Here is a 15,993-nt window from a genome sequence, read left to right on the forward strand (position 1 = left end):
CCCCCTCCAATCTCTCAGAGACAGAATGTGTCTCCTTAGAGATTTCCTGCAAGAAACTCAGGCCCAATCTGGATTAGAATAAAGACCTCTGGGGCTGGAGAGATAGCTCAGTGGTTAAGAGTACTGGCTGCTGGGGTTGGGGATTTAGCTCAGTGGTAGAGCGCCTGCCTAGCAAGCACAAGACCCGGGGTTCGGTCCTCAGCTCTGGGGAAAAAAAAAAAGTACTGGCTGCTCTTCCAGAGGTCCTGAGTTCAGTTCCCAGCAACCACATGGTGGCTCACACCCATCTGTAATGGACTCTGATGCCCTCTTCTGATGTGTGTCGGAAGATAGCTGCAATGGACTCATATAAGTAAAAAGACGTCTTCCTTCAGCTTGGGGTACACCTTTGGATGCTATGGAAATACGCAGTTTGGTTTCAAAAAAGATTTATTAGAAAACCCTCACCCCAACCTTGTGAGGCAGTCACTCAAGACTGGAGGAAACAGGCTTCCCTCCACAAAAGTCTCTATAAAATATATAAAACACCATTTTTGAAACTTGCCCTTAACATCCCAAAGCATTCCACCAATGGCTAAAATTGCCCATTTTATAGACAGGAAAACTGAGGCACTAAGGTCATGTTGCACCAGTGGCTACACAGTTCAGTGTTTGTTAGTTGATTCTTCCCTGCCAGACCCAGGAGGAAGGTGGCGGGAAGCTAACAGGACTTGAGGGCAGAGGAAGACAGACAGTCTTCAGCCAGGAGACAAGTCTGTTTGGTTTCTCCACAAGTCCAGAGTGAGGGAAGGGAAGAGGGCAGAACCACAGCAGTCAAAAAAGTCTAGAAGGGGCTGAAGCAAGGATGCTGGTGCCAGCTTGAAAGGAGGGTCACGGGAAGGCGGTGCAGACCTAGGCCTAGTCAGAAACCTCGCTGTAGTAATACTTGTGGGCAGCAGGAGTGGTCTTCCAGCCAGCTGCCCGGAACTCAATCATCTCCAGCAGCAGCAGCCGTGCCAGGGAGCTGAGGTCTGTCGGGAGCAGGAAGCCGTCCCGGATTAGGATAAAGAGCTCATCCATGCGCTGCCCGTTCATCTTCTCCAGCTGCTCCCCAACCCGGTGCAGCTGCAGCACCAGGCAGTCCACCTGCAGGGGCAGTGGCAAGGCCTACTCAGCCAGAGGGAGGAGCAAAGCAACATGGCACAAGGAGGTGACAGCACCTGCTGAGTACCGCGCTCCATTCCGACACCAGGGGGCATGGCCCAAATCTTACCAAAAGGGGCTTCCAGAACATTCTGACCCGGCTGAACTCCAAACCAGGCCTGCCTCCACAAACAGTCGCTTAACCCTCCTCTTCCATATACCCGACTCCCAGATGATTTCTGGGCCATCTGTGCCCACAGCTGGCCACAGCTTTTGCCATTCCTAGTACAAGGCTCCAATAGTGAAGCCTTGGCCTCTGTGTGCTGGATAAATTCCAGCCACTGTAGTTTGTCTAGTGATGCCTACAGGCCTTAGCTGTCCCTGCTGAGCACCTGGCTGAGGAGCAGTGCCCTCCATGGCTGGGCTCCACAGCCTTGTCAACAGTCACTCACCTCCTCTTCCCTGCTCAGACTCTCAGGCTGGGCCAGCTGGAAAAGACAGTCATAGACAGGGTTAACCAGGGCCATCATGGGCATGTTGTTCACCTGTGGGAAGAGCAAAGGCGGCGGGTGGTGGGAGCTGCAGTCAGGAGGGAGCAATTCAGCCTTGGCACACAGGCCTTCACTGCTGCGCAGGTGACTTCCCTTGCCTCACCCTCAGGTAGTCAAAGATGTTGCAGATAAAGGTGACATAGCAGACCCAGCCCTGCAGGGAGCATGCTCTGAGCTGCTCCCGGGCATCGTACTCCTTCTGCAGCCGGTTGAGAAGCCCACGGCGGAAGATGCTCTGGCCTGCTTGCTTACTCTCTGCCTGTGAGCCAAAGAGAGGGGTGATAAGCAGGGCGCTGGCCAGCCTGTACCTGACCCTAAGGTGGCATCCTCAGGGCAGCCTCCCTCTCTGCCCGCCCCCACAACCTGAATGATGGCGTAGCACATTCGTCCTGCTTCCTTGCTGAATACGCAGTCCTGCAGAGAATGGTCCACAATCACATTGGCTACTCTTTCCAAGTCCACAGCACCTGGATCTGGCAAGACAGGAGGGGAGTCTACAGCCGCCTGCTTAGTCACATTTGCCTCTGTCTGCTAAGGATTGAACTGGGGTTTGTTTTTCTTTGAGAGAGGGTCTCACCACGTAGCCTTGGCTGGCCTGGCACACTATGTAGACCAGTTCTCAAACCCACAGAAATCCACCTGACTCTGCAGCCTGGGTACTGGGATTAAAGTCAAACACCACCACACCCAAGGACTGGAGGTATTTGTAATAAATAGGGCATCCCCCACCACATGCTTAAGAGATGAAGGGAAAACCAGCAGGGAGGCACTCAAGGTAGAAGCAAGACATTAGGGCTACTCTTGCCTAAAGACAGAGTTCCAGCAGAGCCTGGGCTACATGTGGCTGGGTTTCAAAAGAAGGGAGCTGGATTGAGGCGCACCTGAGAGGTAGAGACAGGCCAACCTGGTCTACATAGCAAGTTCCAGGCCAGCCAGAGCTACATAGTGAGATCCTGTCTTTAAAGTTGAGGGCATAAAGGGCATATTTAGGGAACAAGCACTATGCCTACTATGTGTAGACCAAAGGCTGGAGACAAAGCAACCAAACCAAACCAAGAAAAACATATTCTCCGGAGAAGGTGGTTATAACCGTGCTGAGCAAGGGCAGGGCAGCTTTCACTGTCAGGACCCCGGCTGCCCAATCAGAAAATAGATAAAGCAATGCCTCGGTGGGTAAGAGCACTTGCTTTGCAGAGAGCCCTCCATGATTCCCACCTTCCACGCTGGCTCTTCACAGGCGCCTAAAACTTCAGTTCCAGAGGCTCGGCCACCCTCCTTTGCCTCCACAGCCACAGTATATGTGTGGTTCACAAGCAGACAAGTAGGTATACACATGAACAAACAAAAAACAATTTGTGGGCTGGAGAGATGGCTCAGTGGTTAAGAATACTGACTGCTCTTCCGGAGGTCCTGAGTTCAAATCCCAGCAACCACATGGTGGCTCACAACCATCCTTAACGAGATCTGACTCCCTCTTCTGGTGTGTCTCAAGACAGTGACAATGTACTTATATATAATAAATAAATAAACCTTAAAAAAAACTTTATAAAAAAACAATTTGTACTCTGCCAGGAATGGTGCAAACCTTTTATCCCAAATACTTAGGCAGAAGAGGCAGGCCAGGGAGAGATGTAGGCCAGCCAGGGAGAGATCCTGTGCCAATAAATCAATGACTGTAAGATTAGAAGGCTGCAGGAGACCAAAGCACAAGTGTAGTTTCTTAGACTACACATCTTTTATTTTCTAGCACTGCCTTGATGGCGTACACTGAATGCCAAGGCTTCTACTTTTTTTTTTTTTTTTTTTTTGAGATAGTCTTGTTTTGCTCTGGCTGGCCTCAAGCTCACCATGTAATTTTTTTTTTAGGTTCATTCATGTCATATGTATGAATATTTTCTTGCATGTATATATGCATGCCATGTGTTTGGCTAGTACCGGAGATAGAGGATAGCACGGGATCCTGAAAACTGAGCTACCAATGGTCTTGAACCTCTCGAGGTCCTCTGCAAGTCAAGTGTTCTTTATGGCTTTCTGTTGTGTTTTGTTTTGGTGACAGCATCTCACTATGTAGCCCCAGTTATCGTGCCTCCTGCTTGCTGGGGTTAAAGGAGAACAGCACACAAATGCTCTAAACCACTGGGCTATCTCTCCTCCCACAGGCACTGTCTGTGTTGAGCAATTGGGCCTTGAATTTGTGCTAATCCTCCTACCTCTGTAATCTGCTGGGATTACAGGCATGGAGACGTCTCCAAAATGTTTAGCTTAGCACATGACGGCAATTGCTAATTGTCCTGTTAAACTTCTGTCCTGAGTGTTACAACGGAAGGGCCAGGCAATTACACATCCCCTCTGCCAGGCTGATTCTCCAACCTCTGTCCAAACCAGGCATCTCTGTACATTCAAGGGTGCTGACTGCACGAAATGCAAAGCCTTGAAAGAGGAAGCAGTGTTCTCTTTCATGGGTACTTAATGGCTTTATGATCTTAGATCTAACTCTGTGATTCAGTCTCCAAAATACTGGCTTAAATGTGGTGAGAATTAGGTTGTGACTTACTCTCTGAGAGCCAAGAAAGGCTTGGGCATTGCCTGGCTCTGGGCTTCAGCCCCCAGCGCGGCTCTTACCCAAACAGAATATGCATGGGAACCCCAAGTCGGACTCTGGTAGTGTGCTGGATAGTTTTATGTCAACTTGACACAAAATAAGTGGTGGGTGGGAGGCTCACCTTTGAGCGCGGTCTTCAGCAGCTGCTGCGTCTCTGCATCAAAAGACTGGATTTTATAATCATCTCTACTGGCCTCGCTCATGACGGTCTATAAGCCCGGCAGGTTTTCACTGGCCTGAAACTAAGGACAGCACCTGAGAAGCAAAGACGGTTGAGGCTTCAAGGGTGAATCACAAAGCTCCCGATTCTACTCCTGTAGGCACTGGGCCGGGCAGACCAGGCCTTGGGACGGGTGGAACTGGACTTTCTGTCGCGTTCAGTGCTTGGCTGAGTGCCCACCAAACTTGGCTTCGGGTGGAGTAGTTGAGCACCAAGTGGCCACCTGCTGCTCAGCTGAAGGAAACCCAGGCTTCTGGGGTTACAGCTGAGAAGGGAAGCGGGAATTCACCTACGGTCGCAGCGGGATCTGGGTTATCCCAGATCTGACATCTGATACAGTCAGTATCAGGGTAAATTTGGGGGAGCAAATACTGAACTGGGTGTGGAGAGAGGTAAACGTCAGGCTCGCCCTTATCATCTAGCACGGAGGACGCTGGCTCAGTCCAAGCCGCAGATCCTGATACCAGCAGGGCTCCGAGCCCCTCTCTCCCAGCGTTTCCAGTCCGTCCACCCCTGCAGCCGTTGGGCCAGGGCTGGCCCGTGTGGGAGGGCGCTTGCGTCTGGAGCGCCGTGCGGCGCGCGCCCGGCCTGGTACCGCGCGGCTGCGGCGGCGGCGGCGCTCTTCTCGCGTTGCGGCGCCAGGGCGACTCGCTAGCGCCGCCTGCCGGCCACGGCTCGCCCTCGCCTCCGCACCCCGCCGCCGCCCCGGGCCGCTCCCTCGCTTGGCGCGGAGACGGATCGGCACCCGACAACTGCCACACCGCCACCGCCGCGCGCTGAAAGCTCACCGGCCCCTGTCCCCTACCCACCCGGCGCACCTCCGCCTTGTTTCTGACCGTGAAAGCCTCCGAGCGCTGGGCCGGACCCTCCCTGAGTTTCGCGTGAAGTAGTTGGTCTTGCCAGGTCGCACCCCGCGCCGGGGTCACCATGTCCCTTGCCCGGCTCAGGTGAACTAGGTCAGACTTTCCCCGGCCGAGCAGCGTGGGAGGAGCCTCGGGAAGGCGTGGCCTGCCCGGGGGAGGGGCGTAGTCGTCCGGGGTTTGGCCGGTTAAAGCGGAGTGCAAGGGCTGGGGCACACTCTGGCAACTCCCTCTCCTGCTACTCATGGTAAAATAAGTTTTAAACCAAAGGAGCAGCCAAGATAAAGGGCCCTGGGTCTTTCCTAGGGGGAATCGGGAGCATCACTGCTGCGCACCAGGGACCAGAAGCCAAAGCTCTCAGCTGTTTTAAGAGTTTGCCACAGCGCTCAGGGTGATAGGTACAAAAAAAGCTCGAGAAGCTCCTGAGGGCGGGGTAATGAGGAGCACGGAATTTACGTCGATAAGACTTCTTAAAAAGAAAAAAAATCAGACAGCCGACCCTGAATCTTCCAGGTTAAGATAAAGGAGAAACAACATCCCACCACGCAGGGAGGCGCATTAAGATACAGGATGTTCTAAGTAGGAGAAGTGAACAACTCACAGGCTCCTGGAAGCCCCTCCCTACTAAAGGTTAAAAGCAGCGAGGATTGCCGAATTGCACTCAGTCGAGCTAAGTGGCCTAAAAAGGCTCGAGCCAGCACACCTTGTGGAAACAGCAGCTTGAGCTGGGCTGCCCAGGGTACTCTTGAGACTGCTCAAGTTGACCTGAAGCTGGGCTGGGACCAACTGAGCTGCCTGGAGGACTCTCCAATCTGTTGGGCTGCCTGCAGACTGCAGTGTGCTCCACGATTCCAGCTTTCAAGAATTCAGCAATGCTAGGCTGGGCTTTGGTCTTTGAGTCATTTCTGCTCCTGTGAGTAACCCCCAATTGGACTTTGGTAGTGTGCTGGATAGTTTTATGTCAAGTTGACACAAACTAAAGTCATTTGAGAGGAGGGAACCTCAACTAAGAAAATGCCTCCATAGGCTCCTGCTGCAGGCAAGCCTGTGGAGCACTTTTGTAATTAGTTATTGATGGGGAAGGGTCCAGCCCATTGTGGATGGTGCCATCCTTGGGCTGATGGTCCAGGCTGAGCAAGCCAGTAAGCAGCTCCCTCCATGACCTCTGCATCAGCTCCTGGCTCCAGGTTCCTGCCCTGCTTGAGTTCCTGTCCTGACTTCCTTTGGTGATCAACAGTGATGTGGAAGTGTAAGCTGAATAAACCCTTCCCTCTCCAACTTGCTTTTTGGTCATGGTGTTTATCATAGCAGTAGAAGAGACATGTAGTATCCTTACAGTGGTCTGCAGTCAGCTTCTTCTCTGGTATATAAATTTATTCACATCTCTCCAGCAAAAGGGTCACAAAACACTCCTGCTGCTCCAAGCCCAGGAAGCCAACAGGCCACCCATCTCAGAAGCCCTCCCAAGTGACCCTGGGTCTTCAGAATCAGGAGCCAAGATCAGAAAAGGTTCAACCACTAGGGGAGGGTTACAGTGGACCACAGAGGGGAGAGTGGAACTGACAGGCAGGGCAGAGCCCCAGTTTTCACAATCAGGGCCATTCCCAGCAGGCATTACAATCCAAGTTATGGCAGGGGCTGGAATCCCACAAAGTCAAGAAATCTCTCCTCCATTCTCTCTTTAGATCAACCCCACCACGGGGCTCAAGCATAGGAAAGACGGCAGTCACATGATTCTTCTCCCGTGCCATGAGCAGAAATCTCCCTCTTCATCTGGATCCCTGACTCTGCCTACAGCTCCCACCACACCTCCCCAGGCTGTCGGCCATCCCATGCCCTGGGCCTGAGGCCCATCTGGGATTAGAGGACACGGTGGGCAGCATGCCTACAGAGCTGGTGATGGCCCCTGCACTCCAGTGGGAGGGGAGCCGCTCCTGTCTGCCACGGAGCACATCCCTTCACTTCCCGCCTCTGTCTCAGTTTCCTTCCTGACCTGTTGTGGAGCCTCACAGACACAAAGGCTTGGGCCCAGGAGTTCAGAAGCTACCCACATGACAGGGTTCTCCCCCTAAGCTGATGAGCATGGCTACCTCAGGGCTGCAAGCCCCTCCCCCATCATCCTCCCTCAGATGGGATGTGTTCCTAAGCTATAGGAGTGACACAAGGAATGCGCGTTTTACTTTAATGTCTATTAAATAAGTTGGCAGGAGGAGCAGACCAAGTTGTATAGGTTAGAATTGTGCAAAGAGCCGGCCCCATCCGTCTGCACTCCAGTGTGGTCCTATCAGGGCTAGGAGCATTCTCCCCAAAGCCAGGACTGCAAAAGAAGATGGCCAGTTCCTTCTGGGTTGGGCTGGTCAGAGGTGAGACTCACGCGCACCAGGCTCCTCCACCTAGGCCTTCTTTTTACAGTGCAATCATCCCCTTCTCTCTTCCTTTTGTTCAGCAAAGACCTTGCGTCCTTCTGCCTTCAGCTCCGCTCCGGATGACTTCATGCTCCCGGCAGCTGGCCTGGAAGGCCAACCAGGCAGCAGCCATTGTTCAGTATGAGCTCAGAGCCAAGTCTTGTTGGGCCCCTCCTTAGGCCCCTCCTGCCTCACAACTATCTGTCTTCCCTCCTTATGCAGTGGAAGAGGTTACAGAAGAGCTCGTACCAGAAGAACATGAAGCCAGTGGACAGCGCAGCCTTCATCAGGCTGGGGGTCAGGCCCTTGAAGAAGCCCCGGGTGCCTTCTTCCTGTAGTACCTGCTGGATGAGGTCCAGGAGGCCCCTGTAGCTCCGCACCTGGGGAGAGGAAGGTGGAGACTGAAAAGGAAGCAGGGACCTAAACCACGGCTGCCCACCCCCATAACTGCTTGCGGGGTGAAGGAGGCCCTGGAGGAAGGGGCTCCTCACTCTTTCTAATGCATGCTGTTAACTGGGGAAGGGCCTGGGGTCAGCAGCTGGAGAGCGAGAGCTCCTTCCTGGTAAGGATGTGCCTGACTGGTTTCCTTCTGTTGTGCAGTGATAGCTCTGGCCCATCTTGGAGTCTCCACCTCATTATCCTGCTCCCCTTGGGCAGCGGGTCTGAATAGGCCATCACTAGATCTGCCCTGACTGGTGCCCACCTCTAGCCTGGCCTATGTCCCCACACCCCTCCCTGTGTTATGCACCAAGGACACCATCCAGCCTCAAATCCAAGTCTGGCTAGTATTCAAAGCATTTCAACATTTGGCTCACGCTGGTCCTCCATGAGCGCCCCTCCCTCCCTCCAGCCAGCCAGATTGCACTAGTTTTCCCTGAGGCTCTTGCCATTTCTCCCAGACTAAATTCAAATGCTCTCTTTGGGACACCTTGGTAGATAGAAAAATAAGGTTACAAAACCTAGCATTGTGTAACCTTATTTTTAATTTTTTTTTTCCTGAGACAGGGTTTCCATGTGTAGCACTGGTTGTCCTAGAACTTGCTCTATAGACCAAGCTGGCCTCAAAATTAGCGGTCTTCTTGTCTCTGTCTTCCAAGTGCTGGGATTAAAGGTGTGCACCATCACCTCCACCAAGCTAACCTTGTTTTTGTAGAAATGTGCAGGTGTGTTTATGCACAGAAATGAAGCTACAGAAGACCACAGCAGGGACAGGGTCACTACCGCCAGTTCCCTCATGATCCAGATGCACAAGGATGGCTTACCTGGCCAAAGGCAGACCGGGCATGTTCAAACCCGCCCACCTGCAGGCGCTTCTTGAAGAGGTCCAGGGGATATGTAAGGGTCTTGCTGATAACTCCGGAACCACAGCCACAAAGCAGGTTTTTAAGGTTCCCTGAACCAGAGACACCATGTTGAGAAGAAGAATGAAGGCAGACGACATGACAGGGGAGAGAGGGGGAGGCAGGGCAGGGACAGGGACTGCTCAGGGTTTAGAGCACCTGCTGCCCTTACAAAAAAAAAAAAAAACCCAGTTCTGTTCCCAGCACTGAAGTCAGATGTCAGACAGCTCACAATTGCTTGTAACTATAACTCCAGGGGACCTTTTGGCCTCTTTGGGTATCTCTTCCCTGCACACACACACACACACACACACACACACACACACACACAATACACATATAGACACCTGAATAAGAAAATAAACCAGGGCTGGAGAAGTGGCTCAGCAGTTAAGAGCGCTGGCTGTTTTTCCAGAGGGCCTAGATTCCACCCCCAGCACCACGTGGTGGCTCACAACTGCCCATAACTCCAGTTCTAGGGATCCAATGACCTCTTCTTGCCTCCAAGGGCACAAGGCGTGCACGCGCGCAAATCACTGCACAGAGAGCCACACAGGCACGTTAGCCAGCACATCGCTGTGCTGTCATTCCCACCAGGAGGCACAGAGCCTGATTCCCAATATGAGAGTGGGAATACTATGCCCTTCTCCGCCACCCCTCCCCAACAGGAACCACAGAAGTAAAAAGTAAAATACAAAACAAAAAACTGCAATTTGTAGGTTGGGCTTCTGACAAAAAGCAGACAGCAGGACCATTCCCTGGAAATATGCCTCCTTCTGGAAGCCCGGGGTGGGAGGTGTGGAGAGCCGGAAGCAAGCTCTTCTACTACAGGACATGCTGCAGAGCCAGGGGCTGAGGGTCGGTGGGCCTTACCTTCCGACAGGAAATGCACTGCCCTGAAGGTCCCCAGAAGCTGTGGCCCAGGCCGGGCTGCGGGGCAGCTCACCTGTTTGCTTTCCGTCTGGCGGTATGAGCCAGTCATAGGCACGTTTTAAGGAGCGGTAGCAGGAGAACTGCAGACCCGCGTAGGGGAAGATGGCGATCACGGTGGGAGTCAAGCCTTTGTAGAAGACGAAGGGGCCCTCGGTCTTATACATGGTCCGTATGGCCTCTCGCAGATTGTTATAGATCTGCCCATGCACACGCAGTGTGAGTGAACCCTGTGAGGCGGTTTCTGCCCAAGACCAGCCCAAACACATCTTTTCTTATCTAAAGCCCAGCTTCTGAAGCTTAGCTGTTCCTGTTCAGTCAGGGAAAACCAGAGATAAAGGTAATGACGCAGGCTGCAGTCCTAGCACTTGACAGGTGGAGGCAGAAGGATCAGGAGTTCAAGGCTGGCCTGGACTGAATAAGACCCTATCTCAAAAGGGCAGCTGGGTGTGGTGACAGTCCAAGCACTTAGTAGACAGAAGCAGGAGGGTCAAGCGTTTGAGGCCAGGGACAGGACAGATGGCTCAGTGATTACAAGAATTTGCTGCTCTTGCAGAGAATCCAGGCCCCGTTCCCAGCAGCACCACAGCAGCTAACAGCTGTCTATTAACTCTGGCTCCAGGGCACCCAACAACCTCTTCTGGCCTCTGTGAGCACTGCGTGTACACAGTGCATGGTCATACCTGTGGGCAAAACACCCATACACACAAAACCAAAATCTTAAAGAAAAATGTCTGAGGCCAACTGGGCACAGTACACACTTGGAATCCTGACACTCAAAAGGCAGAGGGGCAGGTGTACCTCTAGGTACAAGATGATCAAGTCCAGATGATCTGCATAGGACTCAGGCCTGGCTTAAGCAATTCAGGGAGACCCTGCCTCCAAACTGAACAAAGCAATAAGAAGGGTGGCTTTCTGATAACTTTCCTTCTAGAAACGTCAGTACTTGTTATTTTCTCATGGGCATATAAACCTGCTCTTGGAGAGGACCAAGGTTCAGGTCCCAGAGCCCACACAGCAGCTCGCCAGTTCCAGAGCCTGCATGACACACATAATGCACAGGCATAAAATACCCATATATATAAAATAAATCTTTGAAAGTTCATGTCCTGCAGACTGCAAAGGGAGCCACCGGAATTCTGGAGGTCACTGTGCCAGGGCTCGAGGGAAAGCCACCAGCAACAAAGCCCTGCCTAGGTCTCCCGTGGAGATCACAAACAAGAACAGCACAGAGAGTGGACGGCTCATTTCAAAATCCTTCCCAGGAAGGCAGGGAGCAGGGTGTAGACTGACGGGAAATGTTCCATAGGCTAGCAGCAGGTTACTCTGAGAGGACTACAGGCCAGGCCAGGGGAAGCTGGCCTGTTTGAGAATTTGGTGACTCTGGTCTTCTGTGTGAATGACTACTTCTCAGCTGTGCTGGGGCTCACAGCAGGTCAGCACAGACCGAGGTCCTGCAGTTAGGAGAGGTATCATGCTGGTCTCCTGCCTGATACTGGGGCCACCTTTTCCTCTCTATGGTCTTTCACCAAGAGTCAGGAAGTAACAGGAAGTACAGGACAAGCTGGGTTCTCCTCACCCACCTCTCTCTAGCCCAGCAGCCACCACACTGCTGAGACCGACTCAACCCTCACCCCATTTCTCCTCCAGGGCAGTCACCCCAACCTCCAAAACTCCAGTGAATTATTCTACACAGCCCCGATCCTGTCTTCCAGACTGTTCCTACAGGAGTTTGTTTTCGCAATCAAATATCCTTAGAATGTTTCCCAACTGGAGTCTCCATCCTGAGGAACACGATGGCCAAACAAAACCAGAACCATTTCTAAACCAAATGTCCTCACGCCACCAATGCAGCCGTAGGATGGATGGACATGAGACACACTCACACTGATACTTTTTTTTTTTTTTTTTTTTTTGGTTTTTTTTCGGGACAGGGTTTCTCTGTGTAGCCCTGGCTGTCCTGGAACTCACTTTATAGACCAGGCTGGCCTCAAACTCAGAAATCCGCCTGCCTCTGCCTCCCAAGTGCTGGGATTAAAGGTATGCGCCACCACCACCCAGCTCACACTGATATTTCTAAAGAACGTTTATAGTTTTGACTTTATGAGTATGGGTGTCCTCTTGACACACTAACTAGAGTTGTCTGAGAGGAGAGAACCTCCATGGAGAAAAAGCCCCCATGAGACCCGGCTGTAGGCATTTATTAGTGACTGATGGGGAGGGCCCAGCCTGTGGTGGGCGGGGCCATCCCTGGTGGTCCTGGATTGTATAAGAAAGCAGGCTGAGCAAGTCAGGGGTAGCAAGCCAGGAAGCAGCATCCCTCCATGGCCTCTGCATCCGCTCCTGCCTCCAGGACCCTGCCCTGAGAGAGCTCCTGTTCTGAGTCCTTTGATGATGAACAGTGATGTGGAAGTACAAGATAAATAAGCCTTTCCTCCCAACCTGCATTTGGTCATGGGTTTCACTGCAGCAATAGAAGGCCTCTAGGTATGTCTGTCTCACATGCAGGACCTGCGGAGGCCAGAAAGTGGCTTTGGACCCCAGAGACGGGAGTTGCGGTGTTTGTGAGATACTTGCAGGTGCTGGGGATTGAACCTGGGCCTCTAGAACCACAGCCCTAAGTCATTAAGTCCCCTCTGCAGCCACTATGTTTAGTTCTTGTGTGTGTGTATGGGGGCGGGGGGGGAGATAGGCACACTTTGTATACGTGGTAGTCAAAGGACAAAGGCAACAGGCTTCTCCAACAGGGTGGGCAGCACCCTCCAACTGGGGGCCAAGCTGAGCCCTTTCTCCCCTAAGTAGCTTTTGTCAGAGTATTTGCTCAAAGCGAGAGGAAACCTAAGATGTCCCTAAGACATTGGCCTGGCCCAATGCTATCGGTAAGTTCTTCCTAGACAATGGCTCAGCCACGCCATGTCCTTCAACCAGTGAGGAGAGCCTGAGCCCCGTCCTTTTCCTGAGTCCCAAGTCCCCGGACGCGGCCCCCTGCTGGACACTTGTCCTGTGGTGGTCCTGTAGGCTGTCTCTCCCTGGAAGGCTATGGGCCATGGGAGAAATGGACGCTTGCAGAGTGCGGGTTCCTTATAAGCCGTGCAACCCAGCTGCTGTGCGGAGAATGCAAGGTGTCCCCAGCTTCGCTTCCTAGAGGGACAGGAGCCCCACCTCCTGAGCTCTCCCCTCAGCTAGGCTCCCCTCCTGGTCCTGGCTGCTCACCTTGGGCTCGCCCTGAGCGGCAAGGCGGGTACGCAGGACATCCACAGGGTGTACGGTGAGGGTGGCAGTGCCAGCAGACAGGCCGCCGCACACAAAGTGCGCTGAGAACTGGTGCGTTTGGTACAAGTTGGCTCGGTAGAGCAGCTCAGTCAGCTCTTCAAAGGCCAAAAACTGCAGAAGCAAGTGGGAAGGCCTGAGGACACACCTGCCCGCCCACGGAGGACACCGCTCCCCAGAAGGAGAATCACGCCATTCTGTGTACTCAGATGCCTGACAGTTATCTTGTGGGCAGAGTAGAAAGACACATTTCCTACCATTTGAATCAGGCTAGGTATCCAGAGATAAGGAAGGGAGCTGGGACGATGGCTCAGCACTTACAAGCAGAATTCAGTTCCTAGAGCCCACATCTGGAAGCTCACCACTGCCTGTACCTCCAACTCTGGGGGGACCTGAGGTCTCAGGGTACCAGCTCCCATATGCAAACACCCCACCCACATACACACAACTGAAAAATCTTTAAAACTCAAAGAAAGGAAGGAAATGGACCAGCCTAAGGTGTGGTTCAGTGGGAAGTCACACAGGCTCTGGGTACCTAGCATACAAACAGCAGCAGCAGCAAACAACAACAACAACAACAGCTTACTCGGTAAAGCACCCACACATGAAGCAGAGTGCATGGTGCATGCCTGTGATTCCAGAGCCAGTGGTGGCGGAGACAGAGACACAAGGATCCATACAGCTTGCTGGTCAGCCAGTCTCACCAAGTCAGTGAGCTCCCGGTTTAGGGAGAAGCCTTGATTCAAAAAATATAGCAGAGAGCCGGGCACGGCAGTGCACAACACTAATTCCAGCACTCGGGAGGCAGAGGCAGGTGAATTTCTTGTCAGTTTTAGGCCAGTCTGGTCTATAAATTGAATCGAGGACAGCCAGGGCTCTGTTATGTGGAGAAACCCTGTCTTAAAAAACCCTAAAACAAACAATACAGTAGACAGTCAGGTGGTGGTGGTACACACCTTTAATCCCAGTACTGGGGGAGACAGGGGACGGGGGACGGGGGTAGAGGCAGGTGGATCTCTGTGAGTTTGAGGCCAGCCTGGTCTACAGTGTGAGTTCCAGGACAGTCAGGGCTACACAGAGAAACCCTGTCCTGAAAAGCCAAATTAAAAAAAAAAAAAAAAAGCATGGGAGAGTGAGGAGAACAGGTCTCTGATCTACATACACACCCTGCACACATGACAGATGCACACACGTGTGAACATACAAACACCATCACCACAGAGAGAAAGAGAGAGAAAGCAGAAGAAAGAAAAAGAGAGAACACATACACAGAACTGTTTTACTATCACTTTCTGAGTGAGGGCCTCACTGAAGAGCCTGGCTGGCCGGAACCTGCTCTAGAGACCAGTACGGCCTTGGATTTATGTTGTTCTTCTGCCTCGGTCCCCAAGTGTGGGATTACAGGTGTGTGCCATCATACTAGGTTTGGAAGATGCAGGAAACTCCATTAATCCACTGCAACCTAGGAAGAGCTATGTGATTCGGGGCAGGGGACTCTACACCACGGAGAATCACTCATCTCTGTTGACAGGGCACAGCCTCCCCTAACGCCCACCTCCTGTCAGCCACGCTTCCCGGGACCTCGCTTTCACAGGGTGCGATGTCTAATTGTGTATCACACAAGAACCTGGGACAACACAGACGTGACAACCTGGTAAGCTGTAGACTTCAACAGGTGGGAGAGTGGCATGGACACCACCCTGACCCTGGCTCCATGATGAGCATCCTGCCCCTTCTCTCGTGAAATGTTTGCTTTGTGGGCCTCACAAGCAAGCTAAGGTGGTGCTCTACGCTCCCCCATCACACTGGCTGCCTGTCTGTCATCTTCCTGTGAATGGCATCCTCAGTCACAGCCGTCTCTTCTGTAGAAACACAGAGATAATCAGATCTACCTCACAGGGTGACTGTGACGGGGCGGGCCCACAGGCTGCAGTGACAAACGCTACTGTCTTCCCACCATGGACACTTTAACGTACAATGGAGCTCAGCTAAAGCCTGAAGTGACAAGCTGCGTGCTGCTCTTCGCACCAGGAACCGTCAGGAGGTCATGGCAGCCGTCCCGCCATCCTTGCGGCACCTGCTGCCTGTTCCCGTCGTGTCCCAGTGAGGCAGAGAAGCACCTGGAGCACTGGCTAGTTCCAACTACGGACGGGTCAGTGGGTGAAGGTGCTTGCAGCTAAACCTGATGACCTGAATTTGAACCCTGGCCCTAACCAGGCACAGTGCTGAATGCCTTTAATTCCAGAACCTGGGAGGCAGAGGCAGGTGGATCTCTGTGAGTTGTAGGCTAAGAGTTCCAGAATACAGAGAGAGTTTTAGAATACACAGGGCTACATAGAGAGAACCTGTCTCAAACAAAACAAAACAAAACAAAACAAAACAAAAATCAAGCCCCAAGTGAACCCTAGGACCTGTTCTGTCATAGCCTTCTCTTCTGGAGAATCAGAAAGACGACAGGATCTACCTCACAGGATGAAGGAGAGAGACAGAAGAACAGAAGGAGGAACTGACTCCTGTTAAATTGCTCTCTGGCCTTGACACCCTGGTAGGAATTGTTTAGCAAGCATGCCTCCCACTTTGTCACTGAAGAAATAAAAAGTAAGCCGGGCGTGGTGGCGCACGCCTTTAATCCCAGCACTCGGGAGGCAGAGGCAGGCGGATTTCTGAGTTCGAGGCCAGCCTGGTCTACAAAG

General features: G+C 52.6%; 2 protein-coding genes across 9 annotated transcripts in view; both read right to left on the minus strand.

Annotated features, from left to right (window-relative positions):
* Window positions 1-411: 411 nt before the first annotated feature.
* On the minus strand, window positions 412-5,498 carry Mif4gd (MIF4G domain containing). 4 transcript variants are annotated; one of them, XM_021176510.1, is made up of 6 exons: window positions 5,314-5,498; window positions 4,397-4,530; window positions 2,037-2,146; window positions 1,777-1,932; window positions 1,575-1,667; window positions 412-1,125 (listed from the first exon to the last, which is right to left on the minus strand). In XM_021176510.1, the coding sequence occupies exons 2-6, from the start codon at window positions 4,476-4,478 to the stop codon at window positions 898-900; spliced, it is 669 nt and encodes a 222-aa protein (XP_021032169.1). In that variant the 5' UTR covers window positions 4,479-4,530; window positions 5,314-5,498; the 3' UTR covers window positions 412-897. The 4 variants fall into 4 exon arrangements, with proteins under 4 accessions (XP_021032169.1, XP_021032168.1, XP_021032170.1 ...); XM_021176511.2 differs by having other exon boundaries at window positions 415-1,125; window positions 5,332-5,492; XM_021176512.2 differs by having other exon boundaries at window positions 415-1,125; window positions 5,305-5,492.
* Window positions 5,499-6,714: 1,216 nt separating this feature from the next.
* Window positions 6,715-15,993, minus strand: part of Slc25a19 (solute carrier family 25 member 19) — a 14,083-nt gene continuing 4,804 nt past the window's right edge. For 2 of the 5 annotated variants that reach the window (XM_021176515.1, XM_021176514.1), the window contains 4 exons: window positions 13,244-13,414; window positions 10,047-10,230; window positions 9,023-9,153; window positions 6,715-8,140 (listed from right to left, as the gene is read on the minus strand). In XM_021176515.1, the coding sequence (XP_021032174.1) occupies window positions 7,958-8,140; window positions 9,023-9,153; window positions 10,047-10,197 (465 nt within the window). In that variant the 5' untranslated portion in view covers window positions 10,198-10,230; window positions 13,244-13,414 and the 3' untranslated portion in view covers window positions 6,715-7,957. The remainder of the gene's footprint in view (window positions 8,141-9,022; window positions 9,154-10,046; window positions 10,231-13,243; window positions 13,415-15,993) is intronic. The other 3 variants (XM_029483098.1, XM_029483099.1, XM_029483100.1) reach the window with 3 other exon arrangements.

The sequence above is a fragment of the Mus caroli genome, chromosome 11 (genome assembly GCF_900094665.2).
Source record: "Mus caroli chromosome 11, CAROLI_EIJ_v1.1, whole genome shotgun sequence".
Taxonomy (NCBI): Eukaryota; Metazoa; Chordata; class Mammalia; order Rodentia; family Muridae; genus Mus; species Mus caroli.

Excerpts from the sequence above, each read along its gene's own strand:
- Mif4gd (XM_021176510.1), bottom strand. The coding sequence starts at position 4,478 with ATGAGCGAGGCCAGTAGAGATGATTATAAAATCCAGTCTTTTGATGCA. Across the intron at positions 2,147-4,396 it reads GCTGAAGACCGCGCTCAAAG|ATCCAGGTGCTGTGGACTTG; the intron begins GTGAGCCTCCCA and ends CTGTCTTGCCAG. Across the intron at positions 1,933-2,036 it reads TGTGCTACGCCATCATTCAG|GCAGAGAGTAAGCAAGCAGG; the intron begins GTTGTGGGGGCG and ends TTTGGCTCACAG.